The sequence below is a fragment of the Oncorhynchus tshawytscha genome, linkage group LG07, assembly GCF_018296145.1.
Source record: "Oncorhynchus tshawytscha isolate Ot180627B linkage group LG07, Otsh_v2.0, whole genome shotgun sequence".
Classification (NCBI taxonomy): domain Eukaryota; kingdom Metazoa; phylum Chordata; class Actinopteri; order Salmoniformes; family Salmonidae; genus Oncorhynchus; species Oncorhynchus tshawytscha.
The window spans coordinates 31,300,228-31,326,160 of NC_056435.1; the positions used below are offsets into that span (position 1 = coordinate 31,300,228).

General features: G+C 44.5%; 1 protein-coding gene across 9 annotated transcripts in view; it reads left to right on the forward strand.

Moving 5' to 3' along the window:
- itpr1b (inositol 1,4,5-trisphosphate receptor, type 1b) overlaps window positions 1–25,933 on the forward strand; it is a 142,263-nt gene that overhangs the window by 41,987 nt on the left and 74,343 nt on the right. For 7 of the 9 annotated variants that reach the window (XM_024426847.2, XM_024426850.2, XM_042324288.1 and 4 more), the window contains exons 8-38: window positions 369–452; window positions 563–709; window positions 3,504–3,599; window positions 3,869–3,913; window positions 4,037–4,066; window positions 5,253–5,407; window positions 11,329–11,428; window positions 11,519–11,679; window positions 11,952–12,093; window positions 12,240–12,398; window positions 12,537–12,709; window positions 14,332–14,451; window positions 14,655–14,849; window positions 15,029–15,280; window positions 15,398–15,539; window positions 15,636–15,789; window positions 16,000–16,190; window positions 16,397–16,529; window positions 16,763–16,817; window positions 16,927–17,092; window positions 17,312–17,476; window positions 17,585–17,656; window positions 17,798–17,935; window positions 18,134–18,259; window positions 18,373–18,573; window positions 18,722–18,973; window positions 19,172–19,297; window positions 19,616–19,744; window positions 21,209–21,329; window positions 21,527–21,711; window positions 25,444–25,592. In XM_024426847.2, coding sequence (XP_024282615.1) covers window positions 369–452; window positions 563–709; window positions 3,504–3,599; window positions 3,869–3,913; window positions 4,037–4,066; window positions 5,253–5,407; window positions 11,329–11,428; window positions 11,519–11,679; window positions 11,952–12,093; window positions 12,240–12,398; window positions 12,537–12,709; window positions 14,332–14,451; window positions 14,655–14,849; window positions 15,029–15,280; window positions 15,398–15,539; window positions 15,636–15,789; window positions 16,000–16,190; window positions 16,397–16,529; window positions 16,763–16,817; window positions 16,927–17,092; window positions 17,312–17,476; window positions 17,585–17,656; window positions 17,798–17,935; window positions 18,134–18,259; window positions 18,373–18,573; window positions 18,722–18,973; window positions 19,172–19,297; window positions 19,616–19,744; window positions 21,209–21,329; window positions 21,527–21,711; window positions 25,444–25,592 — 4,364 coding nt within the window. The remainder of the gene's footprint in view (window positions 1–368; window positions 453–562; window positions 710–3,503; window positions 3,600–3,868; window positions 3,914–4,036; window positions 4,067–5,252; window positions 5,408–11,328; window positions 11,429–11,518; window positions 11,680–11,951; window positions 12,094–12,239; window positions 12,399–12,536; window positions 12,710–14,331; window positions 14,452–14,654; window positions 14,850–15,028; window positions 15,281–15,397; window positions 15,540–15,635; window positions 15,790–15,999; window positions 16,191–16,396; window positions 16,530–16,762; window positions 16,818–16,926; window positions 17,093–17,311; window positions 17,477–17,584; window positions 17,657–17,797; window positions 17,936–18,133; window positions 18,260–18,372; window positions 18,574–18,721; window positions 18,974–19,171; window positions 19,298–19,615; window positions 19,745–21,208; window positions 21,330–21,526; window positions 21,712–25,443; window positions 25,593–25,933) is intronic. The other 2 variants (XM_042324286.1, XM_024426848.2) reach the window with 2 other exon arrangements.

Genomic DNA, 25,933 nt, shown 5'->3' on the forward strand with positions numbered 1-25,933 from the left:
TGTCCAAGGCTTAAAAATCCTTCTTTAGCCTGTCTTCTCCCCATCATCTACACTGTTGGAGGTAGATTTAACAAGTGACATCAATAAGGGATCATAGCTTTCACCTGGCTTCACCTGGCTAATCTGTCATGGAACGAGCAGATGTTCCCAATGTTTTCTACACACAGTGCATATTTACTGAGCTTCTCCATTCCTGCAAGCCTGTACAAACCCACATGCACAAAAAGGTGCAGGCTCATTTGTTTTGATGTCCCTTTTTTTAAACAAACTTGATGATGTGAATAAAAGTCTATCCCAACTGTATAACTGAGAATTATACCAAGTATTTCCTGACACAACTCACACATGCTTATCATTTTGTTTTTCAGGTGAACTCTGTAAACTGCAACACAAGTTGGAAAGTAGTTTTGTTCATGAAATGGAGTGACAACAAGGAGACTATTCTTAAAGGGGTAGGTACTCTGATTAGTTGATTGAAATGTATTGGACACAATAACACAAACAGGGTAGATGGCTCTCCTGCCCTCATTTTACTGACTGGTGTCTGTGTTTGTGTTGCCAGGGTGATGTTGTTCGGCTGTTCCATGCAGAGCAGGAGAAGTTCCTGACATGTGACGACTTCAAGAAGAAGGAGTACGTCTTTCTCAGGACTACAGGACGCCAGTCCGCCACCTCCGCCACTAGCAGCAAGGCATTGTGGGAAGTGGAGGTGAGCATAGGACAATGAGATATTAGATACATGGTGAAATTCATGGTACACAATCACATATGACACTGATATTTAAGGATATGGTTTTTACGATAACTTTGCATTGCCATGACATTCTGTAGGTTGTTCCAAAGCTAGTTTCCCTGAATAAGTCCTGGGGCCTAATTTATCAATTTTGCGGTGAAACTATTCTAAAATGCTACTTAGAAACAGAATTTAGAATGTCCGTTTGCAAAGAAAGTGTGATTTATCAAACCATCATACGCCATCATAGGCACACCGGTAGGAGATCTCCAATGATATTAACCAATATTGTTCTCAGCCTCAGTGCTCGTGCACAACCTTGTCTATTTGCATTGCGAAACGCCCCTAATTAACCATATATGGTCAAAATCATCCCTTTAAAGCCTGTGGGAAATATACAACGCCGTACCATGATATACAGTACAATGGTGCGACCCAAAAAAGATAAGAAGCATAAAACTTTTCCGAGACCTGAAATAAAGGTGTTGGTGTCAGAGGTTGAATACAACCAAAAGGTTTTATTTGGCTCGCTCAGTTGTGGCTTGACCAGTAAACATTTGAACAAACAGAGAAGCCCATTAGGATAATTCAAGTTGCTTTATCAATGGCAAATATACTTCAAATGAGTAGGCAACACTCACCAATAAGCCATCGATCCTCAACAGCTCTCTCCTATAGGCGTAGAGGCCAACATTGCTGTTGTGCAGAATGAATTGCACCTGGCCACCTTGCCACCACATTCAGCAGCGTCTTTTGTGCGTCACATAACCTATCACCTGCACATTAATTGAGTTGAAGCCTTTTCCATAGTTGAACTCGTTTTGGGATGGGGCTTTTATTGCTCCGTTGGTATCTGGGAACCCATTAATCGCAAAGAAACCCCTCTTGACCGCAAACTGTTGTGCGATGGTGTGTGCCTGTGGCCAAAAAAACGATATCTGATATGCCAATCTGTACTTTCTGTAAATAGGTCCCACCTGTCACAAAAAAATGTGCTCTCTGTGAAATGCAACCTGTGTCAAACAGAGCAAGATCAGTTATCTCGCATTCAATTTCCCATTAACTTCAACAATGGTTTCACTTTCACACGTGCCTTTTCATTGAATAATTACTGTACTTTATATTGATTATTATCATAACAAAATGCACTGATGTGGTCAAATTACACTACATGACCAAGAGTATGTGGTCACCTGCTTGTTGAACATCTCATTCCAAAATCATGGGCATATTTGGAGTTGGTCCCCCCTTTGCTGCTATAACAGCCTCCACTCTTCTGGGAAGGCTTTCCACTACATGTTGGAACATTGCTGTGGGGACATGCTTCCATTTAGGCACAAGCAATAGTGAGGTCGGGCACTGATGTTGGGCGATGAGGCCTGGCTCGCAGTTGGCACTCCAATTCATCCCGAAGGTGTTCGATGGGGTTGAGGTCAGGGCTCTGTGCAGACCAGTCAAGTTCTTCCACACCAATCTTGACAAACCATTTGTATATGGACCTCGCTTTGTGCACAGGGGCATTGCCATGCTGAAACTTGAAAGGGCCTTCCCCAAACTGTTGCCACAAAGTTGGAAGCACTGAATCGTCTAGAATTTCATTGTATACTGTAGCGTTAAGATTTCCCTTCACTGGAACTTAGAGGCCTAGCCCGAACCATGAAAAACAGCCCCAGACCAATATTCCTCCTCCACCAAACTTTACAGTGGGCACTATGCATTTGGGCAGGTAGTGTTCCCCTGGCATCCACCAAACCCAGAATAATCCGTTGGACTGCCAGATTCATCATTCCAGAGAATGTGTTTCCACTGCTGCAGAGTCCAATGGCGGTGAGCTTTACACCACTCCAGCCGACGCTTGGCATTAAGCTTGTGTGCGGCTGCTCGAAACTAATTTCATGAAGCTCCCGACAAACAGTTATTATGCTGACGTGGCTTCCAGAGACAGTTTTGAAATCAGTAGTGAGTTGCAACCGAGGACAGATAATGTTTACGACCTTCAGCAACCGGCGGTCCCGTTCTGTGAGCTTGCGTGGCATTCCACTTTGCGGCTGAGCCGTTGTTGCTCCTAGACGTTTCCACAATAACATCACTTAAGTTGTCTGTGGCAGCTCTAACGAGGCAGAACTTTGACGAACTGACTTGATGGAAAGGTGACATTCTATGACGGTGCCACGTTGAAAGTCACTGAGCTCTACAATAAGGCCTTTCTACTGCCAATGTTTATGGAGATTGCATGGCTGTGAGCTCAATTTTATACAGTTGTCAGCAACGGTTGTGGCTGAAATAACCAAATCCACTAATTTGAGGGGGTGTCCACATGCTTTGTATATGTATGTATATGATATAGCCTGTTAAGATACTGTGTTGCATGAATTCACAATGGAAATACAATGAAATCGAATAATTATTGAATTCACACATTTTCAACATATATTTTCCCCATTCTCTAGGTTACTCTTGACAAGCAGTTCCCTCATTCCCCCACTTGGCACTGTGCATACACATAGTCATGGCTGTGTGTACATTTACATACACTCTCAAGCAAGCGTTCCCATTTTTAAATCTCACACTTTGCGTGGAAATGTTCCCATGCCTGGTTTACGCACATGTTTTTTTTGCCTACACATGATTGATAAATGAGGCCCCTGGGATGGAGAGAACCAGGTGAAACCATGTGGGTCGTCCTGCATCTTATAAGATGTTTTTACTCGTGTGTTATCAGTCCAGACAGCTGTTTCTCATGCTGTCAGGTTTTGCATTCATTTATCAGGTGGTCCACCATGACCCTTGTCGGGGCGGAGCTGGCTACTGGAACAGCCTGTTCCGGTTCAAACACCTTGCAACAGGATCATACCTGGCTGCTGAGGTGAGTCCTCTCACACCTGACTGTAGTCATATTACATGATAGTCTACCAACCAACCACTTGCATGGCTCAATTGATTAATACCTGGGATTATAATGTGTACCATCATCTTGCAGTGCTTCAGCATGCGATCTGAAAGTCTTAACAACGGGGCTTGATTAAATTGGACCTGATCTACTTTCTATTCACTTATAAGAGGACTATGTATTGCCTCTTGCTTCCTCACATGTTGGAGTTAAGTATCCCATTCTGGTTCCTGATATCTTTTCAGGTGAACCCCGACTATAAGGAAGAATGTCCTGAGCCCAGATCCTCAGTAAGTCAACCAGAGACTACTCTATGTCCGTGTTTCATGTCTGAGCTGTGTTTGCTCTGACTTGCCCTATCTACCGCTGATCTACACTTTCAACTCTGTGTTGGATCTTGTTTTTCTTTCCAGGTGGTGGATTCTGTTCCCTTTAACTTCCAGGTACTGTGTCTGTCCTGGTGTGTTTCATCCTCTGAAATACTTCATTGATGAATTTAGAGATTCTTTAACCACGATTTAATAGCGAATTCACCCTCTTGAAGAGAACTCAAACTAAATCGTGGGCTGACTTCCTTAATTCTTAACTCTCCATACAAGCCACTGTTTGTGTGTAGTGTGTTTTGAGTAGTTCTTATGAAAACCATTTTCTATCATCACATTTTGAAGATTTTTCTGCATATTCTGAAAGGAGAGCGTCCACTTGTAATAGGTTTACAAATTCAATGGCATTGGCAGTTGTAGTAGATCTCCACTTGATGTCATCATACCATATTCTCTGTGTATGGTACTGGAGCTCAGCCATAGATGGCAGTAGAACACCATCTATTACTCTGTGTGGAGTGTGGCTATGGAGGGAATATGCCAAAGAAATATGATCTTCTGGGGTAGAATCCAGGGTCTGTCTGTCTTTCCATAGTTTGATTCAGTTTCCTTCTTATTGAATTGCATTCATAAAAACTCACTTATTATATAAGCCCTTAGCCTAGATTAGTGATTCCCAAACTGGGGGGAGGGGGCTCCTTCCATCATTGGGGAACATCCCGCAAATGTTTTTATTTATAGATTTATATATCATATACATCTAAATGCATTCTGAATTGAATTAGCCTTTAGATCAGTCAACTTGACAGGATGCGTCAACAACACATTAGCTCTTCTAAAATTGGAAAAGGTCTCTGAGTTGGCGTAACTCCCATCTCAACGTAACTTCTTGCTCAGTCCTCATCTGAGTGGTACTGATGAGTACTCAAGGAGAGATGTGTTGGTTGGTGTATTTGTCTTGGGGGATGGAGGAAAAGAGGGAGTTAGGTTAGTCAATTATCCCAATATCAGAATAATGATTAACTTGCCTTACTGTACTGTAAAGCTGGAAATTAGAACATCTCTGACGGCAGTAACCCGAACAGTGTTGCAATGCTTTAACTTCTTAATGTGATCCATTGATATAGCACTGATTTAAGTTATTGATGCCATGCATAAGTCTTAACTAGAAACAGATTAGAGGAAACATATCTTCATTCCTCATTTGTGTCACACACAGTCACAGTAATATTGAAATGATGAACTGGACTGCTGTGTTGGGACTTCAATATGAACTAACAGTGTCCTCTTTATACTGTACCTCCAGTTGGACTCGGACCATGAGGCCCTGAGAGCGCGTTTGCGAACCCCCCAGGAAAGGGTCATGTACCAACTGGTGTCTGTTCCTGATGGCATGGACATCTCCTCCATCTTTGAGCTGGACCCTACCACCCTGAGAGGTGGGGACTCCCTAGTGCCCAGGTACACAGTCAAATATCACACCCCTCCACCTGATATTTTTTTAAATTGTACCTTTATTTAACTAGGCAAGTCAGTTAAGAACAAATTCTTACTTTCAATGATGGCCTAAGAACAGTGGGTTAACTGCCTTTTTCAGAACATCAGATTTTGACCTCGTCAGCTCGGGGATTTGATCTTACAACCTTTCGGTTACTAGTCCAACGCTCTAACCACTAGGCTACTTGCCGCTGTGATCTGTCTTTCATCACATCTTCAAACAACCTGGTCTAAATAGCACAGGTGACGCATGATGCAAATCTGTCTGGTGCCCTCTTTATCCCCACGTTATCCCCACGTGAACCTGTACCGTCAGGTTATTAGGGAGTGGTCCAGGGTTACTTGGGGTCAAGGGTAAGTAGTGGGCAGGACTCTATTTCCTCCTGTAGGGGCCGTGTTACAGGCTGCTGCTGACAGTCACGTGTTGACTGGATGGGGCACCCACCCGTGACGCATCTTCATAGAGATGGAGAAGGGACCTCAGGCGTGTCTAATCATGCAGCCTAGTTAGTCTGAGAAACCAAGGAGAGTGGACCATTTCAGGGCTATTGTGGGATAGCTAAAGAAATGTTCAGTTGTTTGTTCTTTGATGTGAATAGAAGGTTTGCGGGACAGCATAGCTCAGTGGTGCACATTATTCAATTTTAGAACTTTTGTTTTCAAAGTGATCCTTAGTTCTAAGATGTTTCACCATCTACCACAAGAATGTGCTGTTGTGTTTTCTCAAAATCAGTCAGAACTCTGACCTTGCCGAGGTGATACCGGACATTGGCCATTCATTCCACTTTCTGTGTGTGCGTGTTTGTAGGAGGGAGTCCAGTTTGTTTTCTACTATCTAATAATAGTCAGGAAAGTCCCGGTATGGTTTGAAGCAGGAAACCATGGTGATGAGGCAGACTGCAGCAATGCAGGCTTGTTCAGGAGAACCAGAAGATGTTGCAACATGTCTTGATCTAGCCACCTCCCGGTCCCCTAACTAAACACAGAAGCCAGATGTTGAATAACCATCCATCTGCCCCCACACAGAAAACACACCGTCATATTTCTCATGAAGTAAACTGCTCTTTCAGACAGCTACTTCCAAATACATGGGAATGATCAGGTTCTGTCCATATATTACCGCAAATATGGACATCAGACAACGTGATATTAAGGTGTGCTCGATCCAATGTATTTATAAAGCCCTTTTTACATCAGCAGATGTCACAAAGTGCTATATAGAAACCCAGCCTCGAACCACATGTTTTCTCAACATAAAGTGTCTTAATAGGACATTGGGCCACCACGAGCCAGAACAGCTTCAATGCACCTTAACATAGATTCTACAAGTGTCTGAAACTCTATTGACTGACACACACACACACACACACACACACACACACACACACACACACACACACACACACACACACACACACACTAGTGTGAGTAAAATGACTAGCTCTCTCATGTGCGCAACAGGGCGTAGATTTCTGACATACCATATGTCTATATTTACCTTTGCTGTGTTCCTTCTTCTTCACCCTTATTGACTGTATCATGTGCAATGGCGGTGTTTGCTAAAATAACAATAGTGTGGTTGTTTCTGTCACCAGCATCACATCAGATAAGGCCAGCGCCTCTCACTGTTGTGTCAAAGACTGTATTGTGTAACGTTGTCAGGTGCGTGCTTGCCTTCTGGCTACTATTGGCTGCACCCTCCCTCTCGGCTCCTCCTCCCCTCCCTTCCTACCTGAAATAACCCATGTTCTTCAGGACACGAGTAGGCAGGCTGGGCTTTAGGTATGAGTCACTAGAGTGAGCATGGTGGATGGTCTACACAAAGGTAAGCCTGTTAGCCTAATGGGTCATTACGCAACCAGGCCAAGAATACAGCCAGTGTCTGGTGTACTGTCTGTGCCTACGGCCAGAGAAGGTGGACACCAGAGTATGTGAGCGAGGAGCGGCGAGTGCTCAATTTGACTGGAGCACGGAGCGAGATTCCCAAAGGCTGGAGTGTCGGCCTTCTTGCCCCTGTGCCAATTTCGCTCCAATAGCGCTCCAGTAGCGTTAATTTCACGAGCTCAGGGCATGCCCGGCCCAATATGCATTTGTAGTCTACTTGTGTGCCGCTATATTTTATCTATACAATATGCCATAATTGATTTTGGCCCAATAGGCCTGTCATATTCCAACTTTCAAGGAGCTTTCCATTTTGATTGGGTTATTTTGCCTAAAAACCTTTAGGCCTGGCCTTCTTTAGACTAGTTGAGTATCTGGAGCAACAGCATTTGTGCGTTCGATTACAGGCTCAAAATGGCCAGAAACAAAGACCTTTCTTCTGAAACTCGTCAGTCTATTTTTGTTCTGAGAATTGAAGGCTATTCCATGTGAGAAATTGCCAGGAAACTGAAGATCTGGTACAATGCTGTGTACTACTCCCTTCTCAGAACAGCGCAAACTGGCTCTACCAGAATAGAAAGAGGAGTGGGAGGCCCCGGTGCACAACTAAGCAAGAGGACAAGTTCATTAGAGTGTCTAGTTTGAGAAACAGATGCCTCACAAGTCCTCAACTGGCAGCTTCATTAAATAGTACCCGCAAAACACCAGCCTCAACATAAACAGTGAAGAGGAGACTCCGGGATGCTTGCCTTCTAGGCAGAATTCCTCTGTCCAGTGTCTGTGTTCTTTTGCCCATCTTAATATTTAATTTTTATTGGCCAGTCTGAGATATGGCTTTTTCTTTGCAACTCTGCCTAGAAGGCCAGCATCCCGGAGTCGCTTCTTCACTGTTGACGTTGAGACGGGTGTTTTGCGGGCACTATTTAATGAAGCTGCCAGTTGAGGACTTGTGAGCCAGTCAGTAGTTTTTTTCCAACACCTTTGATAAACAGGGCAAAATCTTTAAAAAATTCATAGTTTTGATGTCTTCACTATTATTCTTCGATGTAGAAAATAGTAAAAATAAAGAAAAGCCTTGAATGAGTTATAAATCTTTTGACCGGTAGTGTATGTACAGTATATCAGCCTAGTAAGAGTGGCCAAAAAGGTGTTTAGCATCTCCAGTGGCTCTGCAAGCGTGGAGATGATATTTTCCGCTGTTGGTCTGCTCTCCCTGCACCGTCAGAATGAGCCTTAAGCCACAGAGTCTGGACGAACTGCTGTTTCTAAAACTGAATTCAAAGGCACTGTAGACTGAGTCTAATAAGGCATTTTTTTCATTTAATTTGTATTTAATTCTAAGTAAGTCACAGGGCTATATGTGCAATTTATAGACTAAAATGAGTTAACACAATGAAATGTTGTTTAAATGCTGAGCGCCTAATGACCCTGACTCCTACCAGACTAGTGGGTCGTACTCGCAAATACTTCACAATGTATTTCTTTGTAGGCTATAGCCTTGAGATAATTGAAATAATATAGCCTAAATAATTCATTTCTTTTTTAGGCTCCCTGTCTGCCTCCTGACCTATTTAGAGTGTTTATATGCAGTTTAATATGACATGTAGCCTATCCGAAATTTTGAGCGCCTCTTATGTTCACCTTTTTCATGTTTATTAAAATACTTTTTATTAAATTCTTATGGTTTGGTTTCAGTAATTCAAAACCAATTGGTAGGTCCAGTTAGCCACAAAAATAGATGGGTGTTGGTTAAATTGTGTTTACAATGTAAACATTGTAAATAAGAATTTGTTCTTAACTGACTTGCCTTGTTAAAGAAAAATATATATATAGAGATGGGATATGCCTCTGTACTCCAAATGTTACCTTTATCCAAACCGATACATTGGGAAGATTGAAATACTGCTATTTTTTTTCTCCAGAAAACTGCCCTTTTTGTCCTCATGCTAGGTAGCAGTAGCTACAGCAGCCATTATAAATGGCACATCGCGTTGAACAACAAAGACGCTGATTTGCTGACACTGCTGTTTTGGCACACAAAACATCAAAGTATTTGTATTTTGGAACTAGATTTTCATACATCTTGTTTGAGGATGTTACAGAAAGTCATCACACCCACTAGTGGTGAGAGCCCACTCTAAACGTTATTACCATTATCAATAACTAAGTTGGTTTTAGGTGGTTTGAACAACCAATTGATATACAGGACCAGTCAAAAGTTTGGACACACCTACTCATTCAACGGTTTTTCTTTATTTTTATTATTTTCTACATTGTAGAATAATAGTGACGACATCAAAACTATGAAATAACACATGGAATCATGTAGGAACCAAAAAAGGGTTAAACAAATCAAAATAAATGTTATATTTGAGATTCATCAAAGTAGCCACCCTTTGCCTTGATGATAGATTTGCACACTGTTGTCATTCTCTCAACCAGCTTCACCTGGAATGCTTTTTCAACAGCCTTGGAGGAGTTTCCACATATGATGAGCACTTGTTAGCTGCTTTTCCTTCAACCTGTGGTCCAACTCATCCCAAACCATCTCAATTGGGTTGAGGTCGGGTGATTCTGGAGGCCAGGTCATCTGATGCAGCACTCCATCACTCTCCTCCTCCTTGGTCAAATAGCCCTTACACAGTCTGGAGGTGTGTTGGGTCATTGTCCTGTTGAAAAACAAATGATAGTCCCACGAAGCGCAAACCAGATGGGATGGCATATCGCTGCAGAATGCTGTGGTAGCCATGCTGGTTAGTGCGCCTTGAATTCTAAATAATCACAGACAGTGTCACCAGCAAAGCACCCCCACACCATCACACCTCCTCCTCCATGTTTCACGGTGGGAACCACACATGCAGAGATCAACCGTTCATCTTCTCTGCGTCTCACAAAGACACAGCGGTTGGAAACAAAAATCTCAAATTTGGACTCATCAGACCAAAGGACAGATTTCCACCACTCTAATGTCAATTGCTCGTGTTTCTTGGCCCAATCAAGTCTCTTCTTTTTATGGGTGTCCTTTCGTAGTGGTTTCTTTGCAGCAAATCAACCATGAAAGCCTGATTCACGCAGTCTCTTCTGAACAGTTGATGTTGAGATGTGTCTGTTACTTGAACTCTGTGAAGCATTTTTTTGAAATGCAATTTCTGAGGTCAGTAACTCTAATGAACTTACCCTCTGCAGCAGAGGTAACTCTGGGTCTTCCTTTCCTGTGGTGGTCCTCATGAGAGACAGTTTCATCATAGCACTTGATGCACTTTCAAAGTTCTTGAAATATTCTGGATTGACTGACCTTCATGTCTTCTAGTAAAGTAATGAAGTAAGTCCATAATATGGACTTGGTCTTATACCAAATAGGGCTATCTTCTGTATACCAATTCTACCTTGTCACAACACAACTGATTGGCTCAAACACGTTAAGAAGGAAAAAAAATCCACTAATTAAGTATTAACAAGGCACACCTGTTAAGTGAAATGCATTCCAGGGGACTACCTCATGAAGCTGGTTGAGAGAATGCCAAGAGTGTACAAAGCTGTCATCAAGGCAAAAGGTGGCTACTTTGAAGAATCTCCTGTCCTGACTCAGCCATCTATATCCATGCAGAGTCACCATGCACGGTTGTCTACAATTGAGCTCTTGCATCAAGAGCAGATTCTGAGAAATTGAGTGACGTACGTTATTGAGCGTCCCATTCTGTCCTCACAGGGCTTGGTTTAATAAGACAGCATTTTGAAAGAGCATTACAGACGGTTGGTATTCCCTAGTAATCCCAAATACTTCTGCAAACAATATAAATGTTTAAACAAAGTTCACTTTTCAAGGCTACTGTAAGGTTGACACCGGAAAAAATAATCACCTGAAGAATTACTATCCACAAACATAATTTTGCATATAAAGACCTCTTTGTAGAATTATCATAGAGAGGTTGATTAGTTTAGTGGACTGTTGTTGTTTTTTGTGTTGGTGCGGTCCTCTGAGTTGCTCTGTCCTGTTCCCTCAGGAACTCTTTTGTGAGGCTCAGGCACCTCTGCACCAACACATGGGTCCACAGCACCAACAACCCCATTGACAAGGAGGAGGAGAAGCCTGTCATGTTACGGGTAAGTGGCTGGGAAGGATACTAGTGTGTGACCTTTGATCGGACTTAAAATCTATTTATTCAAAGTATGTTTTACACATCGTTCTTTTAGATTGGCACATCAGCGGTTAAGGAAGACAAAGAGGCCTTTGCCATAGTGCCTGTCCCCCCAGCGGAAGTCAGAGACTTAGACTTGGCCAACGATGCCAGTAAAGTGTTGGCATCCATTGCTGGGAAACTGGAGAAGGGCACTATAACACAGAATGAGAGGAGGTAAAGTGTGTGTTTGAAACAGATGTTGTACAACATTGTTGTAAATATCTGGTAGGTCGAAAGTCATTTTAGAAATTGCTGTTGGCCTTTTAACATTTGGTCAAAGTATTATTTTTCACGTTGAGATGTGTCACCATTTTAAGGTCCACTGGGTATTCCATAGTTTTTCTCTTTTAGCTATTGTCTGTGGCTCCTGGCTGTAGGAGTGGGTGTTATTTGGGTTCCTGGTGGAACCATTCATTCCTCCCTGGCCCTGTCTCTCTGGTCTCCAGGTTTGTCACTAAGCTTCTGGAGGACCTGGTCTTCTTCGTGTGTGACATCCCCAACACTGGCCAGGATGTGCTGGAGATCATGGTCAACAAGCCCAACAGAGAGAGACAGAAACTCATGAGGGAGCAGAACATCCTCAAACAGGTACAGCTCATTGTACTCCGTGGTAGTATCATCTACTTTGGGCTTGGGGTACTTATGACAATGAGTCAATGTTAAGTTGACCTCTCCACATTGTCAATTTGAGTGTCACAATTTAAATGACATATGGAATCCATATCCCTCTTTAGATTTTCAAACTTCTCCAAGCCCCGTTCACGGACAGTGGGGATGGTCCTATGCTGCGATTGGAAGAGCTTGGTGACCAGCGCCACGCCCCCTTCAGGCACATCTGCAGGCTCTGTTACCGGGTATTACGACACTCCCAACAAGACTACAGGAAGAACCAGGTCGGTGGGCAGAACTGGTTGATTGCATCAATCAACTCAGACACACAGCAGAAATGTGCTAGCTAAAAGGCTAAATATACTTAACCTGCTAGTTGTGCATTAGAATGGTCCTGACCCTCACTGACTCCCCCTCTACAGGAGTACATAGCCAAGCAGTTCCGCTTCATGCAGAAGCAGATAGGCTACGACGTTCTGGCTGAGGACACGATAACTGCCCTGCTCCACAACAACCGCAAGCTTCTGGAAAAACACATCACGGCCGCAGAGATCGACACCTTTGTCACCCTGGTCAGGAAGAACCGGGAGCCCAGGTGAGACCAAGAGGACGGGGTGATAGGATGGGGGCATGCCATGGGCCTGATTCAGAAGGTTGTCTGTGGGGGGAAGTTTGTTTGTACAGCACCAGCCAGGGAATGTAGTAGATGTAGATGTATTCAAATGTATGCATGAGGGTATCAGAGGATGGGATTGTTTTGGACCCTGGCACTGGAGGTAATTGCTGTCATTAGTGCTGTCGAGCTCCAGTCTTGTGCTGCTGGCGACATGAGAACCATGCTGATCCAAGGGTCTGGATAAAGGGGGCTTTTATTGGGGTCTGATGGAGCTGGGAGGGGGGACTGTGTCGGGACTGGAGCCTTCTGTTTCCAGCAGCACAGGGCTGTAGCAGGTCATAGAGCCTGAATAAGCCTACTCTGGGAGCCTGTACTGTGGATACTGGCTAGTGCACTGTTGTAGACCCCGTAGTTTTCAAGTTTTAAGTTCACATGCCTTTCAAAACCCAACAATGCAAGGATCAATAACAATGTATTATTAGAAAAAAAACACAAGAATATCAAGACTACCACCGTTGTGTTATCAGTCAACTTGATAATTGTGTTGGAATCATGCGTGGCTACACTTTCGTGGGTGAACAGGGAGTACAGGAGGGGACTAAGCACACACCCCTGTGGGGCCCCTGTGTTAAGGGTCAGCGTGGCGGAGGAGATGTTGCCTACCCTTACCACCTGGGGTCGGCCCATCAGGAAGACCAGGTTCCAGTTGCAGAGGGAGGTGTTCAGACCCAAGTCCTAAGCTTGGTGACGAGTTTGGAGGGGACAATAGTGTGTAGTCAATGAACAGCAATCTCACATAGTTATTCCTCTTATCTAGGTTGATGAGGGCGGTGTGGAAAAATTGAGATTGCGTCATCTATGGATCTGTTGGGGTGGTATGCAAATTGGAGTGGGTCTAGGGTGGCTGAGATGATGAAGTTAATGTGTGCCATAACCAGCCTCTCAAAGCACTTCATGATTACAGAAGTGAGTGCTACAGGGCATTAGTCATTGTGGCATGAAGCCTTAGAATTCTTAGGAACAGGAAGGATTGTGGTCATTTTGAAACGTGGGAATTACAGACTGGGGCAAGAAGAAGTTGAAAATAACTGTGAATATGCTTACCAGCTGTTCTGCGCATGCCCCTAGAGCGCAACCTGGAGTACCATCAGCGGCTCTGCGGGTGTTAACCTGATTAAAGACCCTTCTCACGTCGGCCTCAGAGAGTGAGATCACCGAATTCTCACACCCGGCTCAATGTTGTTGTCAAAGCGTGCATTGAGTTTGTCTGCTAGAGAGGCATCGTTGGGCAGGGTTGGGTCTTCCTTTGTTATCAGTAATGGAATGTAGCCCCTGTCACATGAGGCGGGCGTCTGTGTATTATGATTCGACCTTATTCCCATATTGTCCTTTTGCTTGTTTGATGACTCTGCGGAGGTCATAGCGGGTCTACTTCTTCTTGTCTTCGGCCAAGGTTGTCTACGGTAGCTCTGTGTGCGGCAGCCCTGTTCTTCAGTTTAGCACAGTGCAGTGGTGTATGCCTCCTCCTAGGCAGCTGGACCTGTATGTTGACCTGTATGTTGTATGTTGACCATCCCCTTCTCTTTGACCTTCATCTCCAGGTTTCTGGACTACCTGTCTGATCTGTGTGTGTCCATGAACAAGTCCATCCCAGTGACTCAGGAGCTCATCTGTAACGCCGTGCTGGACCCATCCAACGCAGACATCCTCATCGAGACTAAGTAAACCCCACTAAAAACATGAGCGTGGGTGTGTGCGTGCTTGAACATTATACTGATGCTTTCTAATTAGATTGGCTCCAATATAGTGTTATTAGTAATGCTATTGATTATGGAAACAAAGACCGACGTGTGTTTCAGTATTCATTGTTTTCTGCAGTTACTTTGCACTATGTTGACTGTCTGTTTTATTTGCCGCCGACCAGGCTAGTTCTGTCGCGCTTTGAGATTGAGGCAGTAACAATGGGGGAGAATCCCATAGAGACAGAGGAGGACGAGGAGGAGGTGTGGCTCTTCTGGAGGGACAACTGCAAGGAGATCAGGAGCAAGAGTGTCAGAGAGTTGGCCCAGGACGCCAAGGAGGGCCAGAAGGAGGACCAGGAGGTGGTCAGCTACTACAGGTCGGGGTTTAGCTCCTTACAGGGTTCAGAAGGATTTAAGGTTGGATTATGGGTGCAATGACATGTTTGAATGTACAGTATCTAAAAGCATATGGGACAGTTTCATTGTCTATGTACATAGCCTGCTTTCAGACTAATACCCCGACCAGATGTTAAAGTATGCTCCTCTCCCCCTGCAGGTACCAGCTGAATCTGTTTGCGCGGATGTGTCTGGACCGTCAGTACCTGGCCATCAATAAGATCTCTGGCCAGCTAGACGTGGACCTGATCCTGCGCTGCATGTCTGACGAGGACCTGCCCTATGACCTTAGGGCATCCTTCTGCCGCATGATGCTGCACATGCACGTGGACCGCGACCCCCAGGAACAGGTCACGCCAGTCAAGTACGCACGCCTCTGGTCCGAGATCCCCTCCAAGATCGCCATTGACAAGTGAGTGGGGTTTTTGAACGTGTTATTAGGGTCCTATCAGCGATATTCTGCATTAGCTGAGCTCCTCTATAGGCTACCTCTGAGCCTTTACACAAGAATGTTCTCTCACTTTCTAAGCTACGACAATGATGGGACCACCAGAGATGAGATCAAGGAAAGGTTCTGCCTGACCATGGAGTTTGTGGAGAACTACCTGATGTCTGTGGTGTCTCAGAACATCCCTTTCGACGACAGAGAGAAAAACAAGCTCACCTTCGAGGTAGTTTTCTCTGGAAACATCACAAAGTGTCAACCAGAGAGAATGTATAATATGGGGAATTATCTCACTTCCATTTTCACTTTTCTCTGTTAAAAGGTAGTGAACCTGGCAAGGAACCTCATTTACTTTGGCTTCTATAACTTCAGTGACCTGCTGCGACTGACTAAGATCTTATTGAACATCTTGGATTGTGTTCATGTCAGCACCATTTACCCCATTACCAAGCTGGAGAAGGGAGAGGAAAAACAAGGTGAACACCCGACTTCTTTTGTCTGTCAATTGGTATTGGCTGTTACTGATGTAGTGTAATTGAGGTGCACTCTCTCGCTCTCAATACCCTTTCCTTATATGAGGAATCATGTGGGAGTTAATTAGGTTTGGTTAATGTGTTGTGTGTGAGTAAGCACCCCAGTTCAACTCTGAGGAGTGTGTGTTTTTGTGTGTATGTGTGTCCCCACAGGCAGTAATGTGATGAAGTCTATCCATGGGGTGGGGGAGCTAATGACCCAGGTGGTCCTTCGAGGGGGGGGCTTCCTCCCCATCACCCCCACCCACCAGCCGGAGGAGGGTGTGGTCAAGACCCAAACAGAGCCGGAGAGGGAGGACATCATGGTGATGGACACCAAGCTCAAGATCATCGAGATCCTGCAGGTAACATCTGCCCTGTCATCTGGTCTTTTATATAGATTTTCTGATGTTGTTTCCAAATATCTTGGCTTTGATTTCCCATAGTATCATATACAAATGTGTACAAAATCTAGATGAAGGACCTATTACTCTCCGTATGATTATTCTTAGTGGTGAGCTCCAAAGCCTGGTGTTTTAACTAACTGATGTGCTCTGTTCCTGCCCACCAGTTCATTCTGAATGTGCGGCTGGACTACAGGATCTCCTGCCTGCTCTGCATCTTCAAGCGAGAGTTTGATGAGAGTAACCCTCAGGGTGATAATACATCGTCTAGTGCTAGTCAAGATGGAAATAATATGACAGGTCAGCATACTGAGAACCATAGCCTTGCCTTTTCTTTCTTACTGCTTTTACCCTCAAGCTACAGACACTACAGACATAACAGATGCCACATGTCCTTACACCTTTAGTATTTGTATTACATTTTTATATTCAGATATTTTTCAAGTTCATTTGTGGAGTCGATGGTTTCTAAAGTGAAGTATAGCCTTCAAACGGGTTTCACAAGAATGTAAATGCTTCATTTGTTTTGTTAGGGGCTCTAGATTTTGAGAACATAGAAGAGCAGGCAGAGGCAATCTTTGGAGGAAGGTAAACCCTCTCATTTTAAAGCAATGCAGTGTCAGTCTCCGTAAAAGGACTGTTTTTAAGACTGGGATACTCAGTCCTCAGTGTCTGAGCCTGGTGTGTTGCTCTGCAGTGAGGAGAACACCCCTCTGGACCTGGATGACCATGGAGGGAGGACCTTCCTGAGGGTGCTACTGCACCTCACCATGCATGACTACCCTCCCCTGGTGTCTGGGGCCCTCCAGCTGCTCTTCAGACACTTCAGCCAGAGACAGGAAGTCCTCATGGCTTTCAAACAGGTAGGCCTCCGACCAAACCCACAGGTGCCACAGCCACAAGAACTCACAGGTCCACTGTATCAGTTTTCCACACACTCATCAAGAATCGTATCTTTAGTTAGAAAGGCATCATATGAAAAAGCATTAAAGTCATTTGATTACAAGGCAATTAAAGGCCTAGCTTGCTGTGGAGATTAAACTTAAGTCTAAACTGAGTTATAGCGCTTCCTCTTCCCTTAGGTCCAGCTCTTGGTGACCAGTCAAGATGTGGACAACTACAAACAGATCAAGTCGGACTTGGACCAGCTGCGCTCCATCGTGGAGAAGTCGGAGCTGTGGGTGTACAAGAGGCAGGGGGACGATGACGGAGGGGACGGACCCTCAGAGTCCGACCATAAAAAGAAGGTATTTGGTCAAAACTTCCCAACGATTATTGTACATCTCAATGATTTTTTTTTGGAATGCTTCACATGAATATGAACAAGCTCTCATTCTAACTATGTCCATGTGCAGGGGGATTCAGGCAGCTCTGACAAAAAGAAGGAGGAAAGCAACAGCAGTTACAACTACAGGGTTATGAAGGAGGTACCATCTTCTTCATTTTCTCTCATCTCTGAGTTGGTGGTGTAAGGAGTCATTGCCTTCACTCTTTTAAGATGTTGTCAGTCATTAGAGATGTATAAGGCAGACAGTCTCTGAGCCCCTTCTCTCTTCCCCTGTGTTCAGATCCTGCTGCGGCTCAGTAAGCTGTGTGTCCAGGAGGGAGCATCGGGGAAGAAGAGTAAGAAGCAGCAACAGAGACTATTGAGGAACATGGGGGCCCACAGTGTGGTGCTGGAGCTACTGCAGATCCCCTATGAGAAGGTACTGGAGAATATGATGAGCCAGACCTATACTCTCAACACATCCTGACCAAAAAGGCATGAAGAAAACACTAGAGCATTTATGCCATAGAGTTGTACAGTACATAAGCTTGGTCAATCATTTAATTTGTGGAAGGTTTGAATGATAGCTGCAGCTCTTTGGATGTGTGTCTGCCTGTACTTATGATGAACACTCCAGGGCGAGGACGTCCGTATGCAGGAGATCATGAAGCTGGCTCATGAGTTCCTCCAGAACTTCTGTGCAGGGAACCAGCAGAACCAGATCCTGCTGCATAAGCACATCAACCTATTCCTCAACCCAGGGGTGAGTGGACTTTCCTGGGGAAAGGGTTAGGGCTGGGAGGAACCAGTGGTACTCCATCCTTCCCATACCAATAAGTCCTCTAGTTTGATGCTTCTATTTCACCTTCTCTTTAGATTCTGGAGGCAGTCACCATGCAGCACGTTTTCATGAATAACTTCCAGCTGTGCAGTGAGATCAACGAGCGCGTGGTGCAGCACTTTATCCACTGCACCGAGACGCATGGCCGCCATGTCCAGTACCTCAAATTCCTTCAAACCATTGTCAAAGCCGAAAACAAGTTCATCAAGAAGTGTCAGGACACCGTCATGGCTGAGGTGGGACACCATAATTACAGTGCACATATGTAACACATGCATTTTAGCAATATAAACCTGTAATACTACCCAAACAGAAATTTGTTCAAATCTATATCATGTGTCAGCAGCATCTGATAACTACAGTCTCTGTCTTCCTCCTGCTCAGCTGGTGAACTCGGGCGAGGACGTCCTGGTGTTCTACAACGACCGTGCGTCCTTCCAGACCCTGGTCACGATGATGCGGTCGGAGCGGGATCGTATGGATGAGAACAGCGCTCTGAGGTACCACATCCACCTGGTAGAGCTGCTGGCTGTCTGCACCGAGGGAAAAAACGTCTACACTGAGATCAAGTGTAACTCTCTGCTGCCTTTGGATGACATAGTGAGGGTGGTCACCCATGAGGACTGCATCCCTGAGGTGAGTGATTGACAGAAGAGCTAAAAGGCATGCATTGGTAGTCTACTGAAATGATAAAGAGCCTGGTGTACATGTTGTATTCATGTGACTCATTTGAACATTTGCTTCTTGCAGCAAGTTAAATGACCATTCTGGGCTCTTGGGATAATTATGTACTTAGGCACCTATGAAGTTGTTCATTCTTAACCTTTTCTCCAGGTGAAGATAGCCTACATCAACTTCCTGAACCATTGCTACGTGGACACAGAGGTAGAGATGAAGGAGATCTACACCAGCAACCACATGTGGAAGCTCTTTGAGAACTTCCTGGTGGACATATGCAGGGTAAACAAACACACATCACCTCTCTTCCATATCTGATGGTGAGTCAACAGGCATGCTGGTGACATGTTACTGAGACCTGGTTGATAGTCTGCTGAGCATTCTACAGGGAGACTCTCAAAAATAAAGTTAGCCTTATATGTTCTCCTGGGAGTGTTCTGCTGAGAGGCACTGTGAGATCACAGCGTGGAGTAACAATATTTTATCCTCCTTCCTGTGAGGATCCAGGAAATGTGATCCAGTGAATGCTCACCCATTACCCACGTCTGTCTGGTGAGTGAGTCAGGTTGACCTTGGTTGTCCGTTGTCTGCTGTCTGTAGGTGTGCAACAACACCAGTGACAGGAAGCATGCAGACACGGTTCTGGAGGGTTACGTGACAGAGACCGTCATGAGCATCGTCACCACCTTCTTCAGCTCGCCCTTCTCTGACCAGAGCACCAGTCTGCAGGTAACCATGACCACCGTAACATATAACACTAAATAAAAGCAGTTGAATGGTGGATATTCTACGCTGTTGGGAGAAATCTGGTCATCAATCATGTTCTGTTGATAGTGATCGGTGTTACCTTCCTCGTCTGTGTGTAAGAAACATTATCCCCAAAGGCTCTACACTGACAGTTAACATGTAATATATGACATTTTGCTTCAAATAGCTGGCACGTCAGGTGTATGTAAGTATGAGTAAAAGTCCCATTGTAATTGGTTTTCCATCCCCTGGGTGTGTTCCTTACCAGCAGTCATAGAGCAGCCAGACGTTTCCTCAATGACCGGTCTTCACAGAACTGAGTCAGCACCTTCCAAGAATTCTCTACAGATGGCGTGTGCAAATGCTTTAGAATCCTCCCCTCAGTTCCTTCCCAGATCTTTAGGCTTGTTTTCACAAGATAACTGGGATGTGTTTGCTGGGATATAATTGCAAATGTCATGTAATGAATGGTAAATCACTCTGTGGCCTACTATAAATGGTTGGGATGTATGACATGTGGAGGAGAAGATTTGTCCACTTCACTCTAAGGGTTTTGCAATCCATCCTGGAGTTGTCTAGTAATACCAATTCCTGTAAGGAACTATGTTTTTGTTTAGATTGTTTTAGGTTTAGTTTCTCTTATAGTCATTTCCACATCCTTTCCAACCCATTTCCTCCACTATCCCACATCCCATTAGACTCAATACACCAGTTGATGTGAACCTCCATAATGATATCCATTCCCTTCTCTCCCATGACAGGCAAGCATTCTGGGAAAGATAACTGAGGTATACAGTATGTTGTACCGTAGGTTTGTGTGCAGCTGGTTCACAGGGTGTTGTTTGGTCCTGGTGGTAGCGGTGATACTGTATGTATTAGACATTGGTCTAGTAGTAGTTGGGACCTGAGCTGATTCTGGTGATAACCAACAGGCATACTAGAAGTGTTAGACCCTCTTACATACTGTATGTTATAGCACCTTTACAGTACATACTGTTCAAGGTTTGAGAATTGTACGGGCAAACAGGAGAAAGCGCTTTGAAACGTAAATAAACGTTCAGGTAATACTTTCTCGGTGTCAAAGGTTTTCTCTGATTTCTTCCTGCTGAACATGACTCAATTTGTGTCTGATGGCACCCTCACGTTGGGGAAACTGGGTTCTAGAAATATGGTCTGTGATAAACCACAAAAGCCTTTGTTGATCACGGCTGGGGATTTTAGCTTTGTTTAATGTGCAGCTTCTGACTTGTCTTTTGATGTCTTTTCTCCTCTTATATCTGTCTGTCTGTCTGTCTGTCTGTCTGTCTGTCTGTCTGTCTGTCTGTCTGTCTGTCTGTCTGTCTGTCTGTCTGTCTGTCTGTCTGTCTGTCTGTCTGTCTGTCTGTCTGTCTGTCTGTCTGTCTGTCTCTGTGTGTGTCTCTCTCTCTCTCGCGCGCTTTCTCTTAGACTCGTCAGCCGGTGTTTGTACAGCTCCTGCAGGGGGTGTTCAGGGTATACCACTGCAACTGGCTCAACCCCACTCAGAAGGCCTCCGTTGAGGCCTGTATCAAGGTGCTCTCTGACGTGGGTAAGATACCTGCAATTGGCCTCCACCTGTTACCCAAACACTGTCTTGATAAAGTCAGAGAAGTACATCTCTTTATAGTCACAAGCCAATGAGCTCATTTTATCTGTCATCTAGAAGAAAAAAATACATATTTCAAAAAGTAAAAAAAAAACGAGCACCCCTCTTAAGTTTGCGTCCTACTGTTACATTTCACACAGCCAAGAGCAGAGCCATCGCGATCCCAGTGGACCTGGACAGCCAGGTGAACAACCTGTTTGTCAAGTCCAACAACGTGGTCACCAAGTCCATCTTGAGCTGGAGACTCTCCGCCAAGAACGCCCCCAGGAGGGACTCCAACGCCACTGCGTCCGTTAGCTACAGGAACATCATAGAAAGGCTGCAGGTGAGGATTCAGGAATACAGTGCCTTCAGAAAGTATTCGCACCCCTTGACTTTTTCCAAATTTTGTTATGTTACAGCCTCAATTTAAAATGGATTACATTTAGATTGTATGTCACTGGCCTACACACAATATCCCATAATGTCAAAGTGGAATTATATTTTTAGAACATTTTACAAATGAATAAAAAATGAAAAGATGAAATGTCTTGAGTCAATATGTATTCAAGCCCTTTGTAATGGCAAGCCTAAAGTTCAGTCGCAAAAATTTGCATGGAGTCACTCTGTGTGTAATAATAGTTTTTAACATGATGAATACCACCTCTCTTTACCCTACACATACAATTATCTGTACATTTCAAACACAGATTAAACCACAAAAAACAGAGAAGTTTTCCAATGCCTTGCAAAGAAGGGCACCTATTGGTAGATGGGTAAAAAACAAACAGACATTGAATATCCATTTGAGCATGGTGAAGTTATTAATTATACTTTGGAAGGTGTATCAATACACCCAGTCACTACAAAGATACAAGTGTCCTTCATAACTGAGTTGCCGGATAGGAAGGAAACTGCTCACACCAATGGTGACTTTAAAACAGTTACAGAGTTTAATGGATGTGATAGGATAAAATTGAGGATGGATCAACAACAATTGTAGTTACTCCACAGTACTAACCTAAATGACAGAGTGAAAAGAAGGTAACCTGTACAGAATAAACATATTCCAAAACATGTATCCTGTTTGAAATAAGGCACTAAAGTAATAGTGCAAAAAATGTGGCAAAGAAATTAACTTCATGTCCTAAATACAAAACGTTATGTTTGGGGCAAATCCAAAACAACACATCACAGCATACCGCACTTCATATTTTCAAGCATGGTGGTGGATGCATCATGTTATAGGTATGGTTGTCATCGGCAAGGAGGAGGGACCTTTTTTTGGGATAAAAATAAACGGAGTTAGACACATACAAAATCCTAGAAGAAAATCTGTTTCTGTCTGCTTTCCAGCAGACACTGGGATAACAATCCCGCTATGGCCTCAGATGAACTATCAAACAAGCAAAGCGTCAATACAGGACTAAGATTGACTCCTACTACACCAGCTCTGTCACTCGTCAGATGTGGCAGGGCTTGCAAACTATTACGGACTACAAAGGGAAACTCAGCCGTGAGCTGCACAGTGACGTGAGCCTACCAGATGAGCTAAATGCCTTTTATGCTCGCTTCAAGGCAAGCAACACTGAAGCATGCATGAGAGCACCAGCTGTTCCCGGACGACTGTGTGATCATGCTCTCCGTAGCCAATGTAAGCAAGACCTTTAAACAGGTGACCATTCAGACAGATTATCAGGGCATGTACTCAGAGCATGCGCGGACCAACTGGCAAGTGTCTTCACTGACATTTTCAACGTCTCCCTTACCGAGTCTGTAATACCCACATGTTTATAGCACCATAGTTCCTGTGCCCAAGAATGCGAAGATAACCTGCCTAAATGACTAGCACTGACGTCGGTAGCCATGAAGTGCTTTGAAAGGCTGGTCATGGCTCACATCAACACCTTCATCCTGGAAACCCTAGACCCACACCAATTTGCATACTGCCCCAACAGATCTACAGATGACGGAATCTCAATCGCACTCTACACTGCCCTTTTTCACCTGGACAAAAGGAACACCTACGGTATGTGAGAATGCTGTTCATTGACTACAGCTCAGTGTTCAACACCATAGTGCACACAAAGCTCATTACTAAGCTAAGGACCCTGGGACTAAACCCCTCCCTCTGCAACTGGATCCTGGACTTCCTGCAGGGCCGCCCCCAGGTGGTAAGGTTAGGCAACAACATATCTGCCACGCTGATCCTCAATACCCGGGCCCCTCAGGTGCATGCTTGGTCCCCTCCTGTACTCCCTGTTCACCCACGACTGCGTGGCCAGGCACAACTCCAACACCATCATTAAGTTTGCTGACGGCACAACAGTGGTAGGCCTGATCACCGACAACGATGAGACCTGGCAGTGTGGTGCTAGGACAACAACCTCTCCGTCAGGGTGAGCAAGACAAAGGAGATGATTGTGGACTACAGGAAATGGATGGCCGAACAGACCCCCATTAATTTCGATGGGGCTGTAGTGGAACCTGTCGAGAGTTTCAAGTTCCTTGGTGTCCACATCACCAACATGGTCCAAACACAAGAGAGCACGACAACACATTTTCCCCCTCAGGAGACTGAAAAGATTTGGCATGGGTCCCCAGATCCTCAAAAATGTCTACAGCTGCACCATCGAGAGCATCCTAACCAGTTGCATCACCGCCTGGTATGGCAACTGCTTGGCATCCGACCGTAAGGTGCTACAGAGGGTAGTATGTACGGCCCAGTACATCACTGGGGCCAAGCTTCCTGCCATCAAGGACCTAGATATTAGGCGGTGTCAGAGGAAGGTACAAAAAATTGTCAAAGACTCCAGTCACCCAGGTCATAGACTGTTCTCTCTGCTACCGCACGGCAAGCGGTACCAGAGCGCCAAGTCTAGGTCCAAAAGGCTCCTTAACAGCTTCTAATAAGCTATAATACTGCTGAACAATTAATCAAATGCCACCCCGGGCTATTTACATTGACCCCCCCTCCTTTATTTTTACACTACTGATACTCGTTGTTTATTATCTATGCGTAGTTACTTTACCCCTACCTACATGTACAAACTACCTCAACTAATCTGTACCCACACACATTGACTCGGTACCGGTACCCCCTGTATATAGCCTCGTTATTGGTGTGTCATTTTGTGCTACTTTTTATTGTGTTACTTTAGTTTATTTAGTAAATATTTTCTTAACTCTATTTCTTGAACTGCATTGTTGGTTAAGGGCTTGTAAGTAAGCATTTCACAGTAAGGAATACCTGTTGTAATTCTGCCATGTGACAAATAAAATTTGATTTTATTTGAAATTCCCCTTTCACCAGGACAATAACCTAAAACACAAAGCCAAATATTCACTAGAGTTGCTTACCAAGACAACATTGAATATTCCTAAGTGGCCTAGTTTCAGTTTTGACTTAAATCGTCTTGTAAAACTATGGCAATAATTGAAAATGGCTGTGATGAATTGACCAGTTCCCAGAAACAGAATTAATGGAACTGCGTTAGTAAGGAATGACCTGTAATCCCCCAGAAAGCTAATCTAGTGTGTGTGTTGCAATTTCTTTGTACCCATCACACTGTATACAGTAACTCTACCAGAACCCCTCCCGCCTTCCCTCCCACCTACACAAGACAATGTCTACATCAACACACAGTGTGACGCAACTGTAACAGTTTTCTTATTTCCATGGAGTTTATCATGACTCTGACTCATGGGGTTATAGAGCGGGGTGAGGGGAGTTGGATTGGGCTGGTCTGTTTTCGAGGTTTTTGGTAAACCGTGGTCTACTTCTGCTTTTATACATTTTTTTCCAGTGTGCAGTCTGAGACAATAAGGTCACAAAGTTCACCATGGTGTTTTTCAGTTTTGTCAGCTTCCCTGTATCTTGTTTGGTCACGACTTCAAATGTAGGGGCTAGAATCCAGGCCCCCATCTCATACAGTTCGGTTGGGCCTCATCTAGACCTACCACTGGTGTAACACTCAGTGTGCCAATGTCCTGAGTGTGCCTGTGCCCTGTCTGTGTCCTATTTCTGTTCTGTTACCTCTCTAACCATGCCTGTCTTCTGCATTGCTCTGTGTTTAAGGACATAGTGTCAGCTCTAGAGGACCGTCTGCGTCCTTTGGTCCAGGCTGAGCTATCTGTCCTGGTGGATGTGCTGCATCGCCCAGAGCTACTCTTTCCTGAGAACACAGATGCCCGCAGGAAGTGTGAAAGCGGTGGCTTCATTTCCAAGTAAGACTCATGTACCCACTAACCACTGCAAGCCACCCACCTCCTTGACATGCTGACTAACAATGGACGTGCCTCTTGCCATGCCCAGTGATAAACCACAGTCTGCAATCTTCTTAGAAATTGCGACATTGTTTTCCACAGCAGTTGTAAACCAACTGAGGTTTTAGCCACTAGAAATTGATCTAGCTGTGGTTTAACTGGGAAGTCTGCACAGTCTCCTGATACTGTCTCAGTGTTGAGGAATGCGTTGTGCTCTTTCATACTGTACCTGCTGTACTGTAACTAGAGTTGGGACACTTATCTTGTACAAGTGTACAGTAACTGAATCCATCATTGATCAG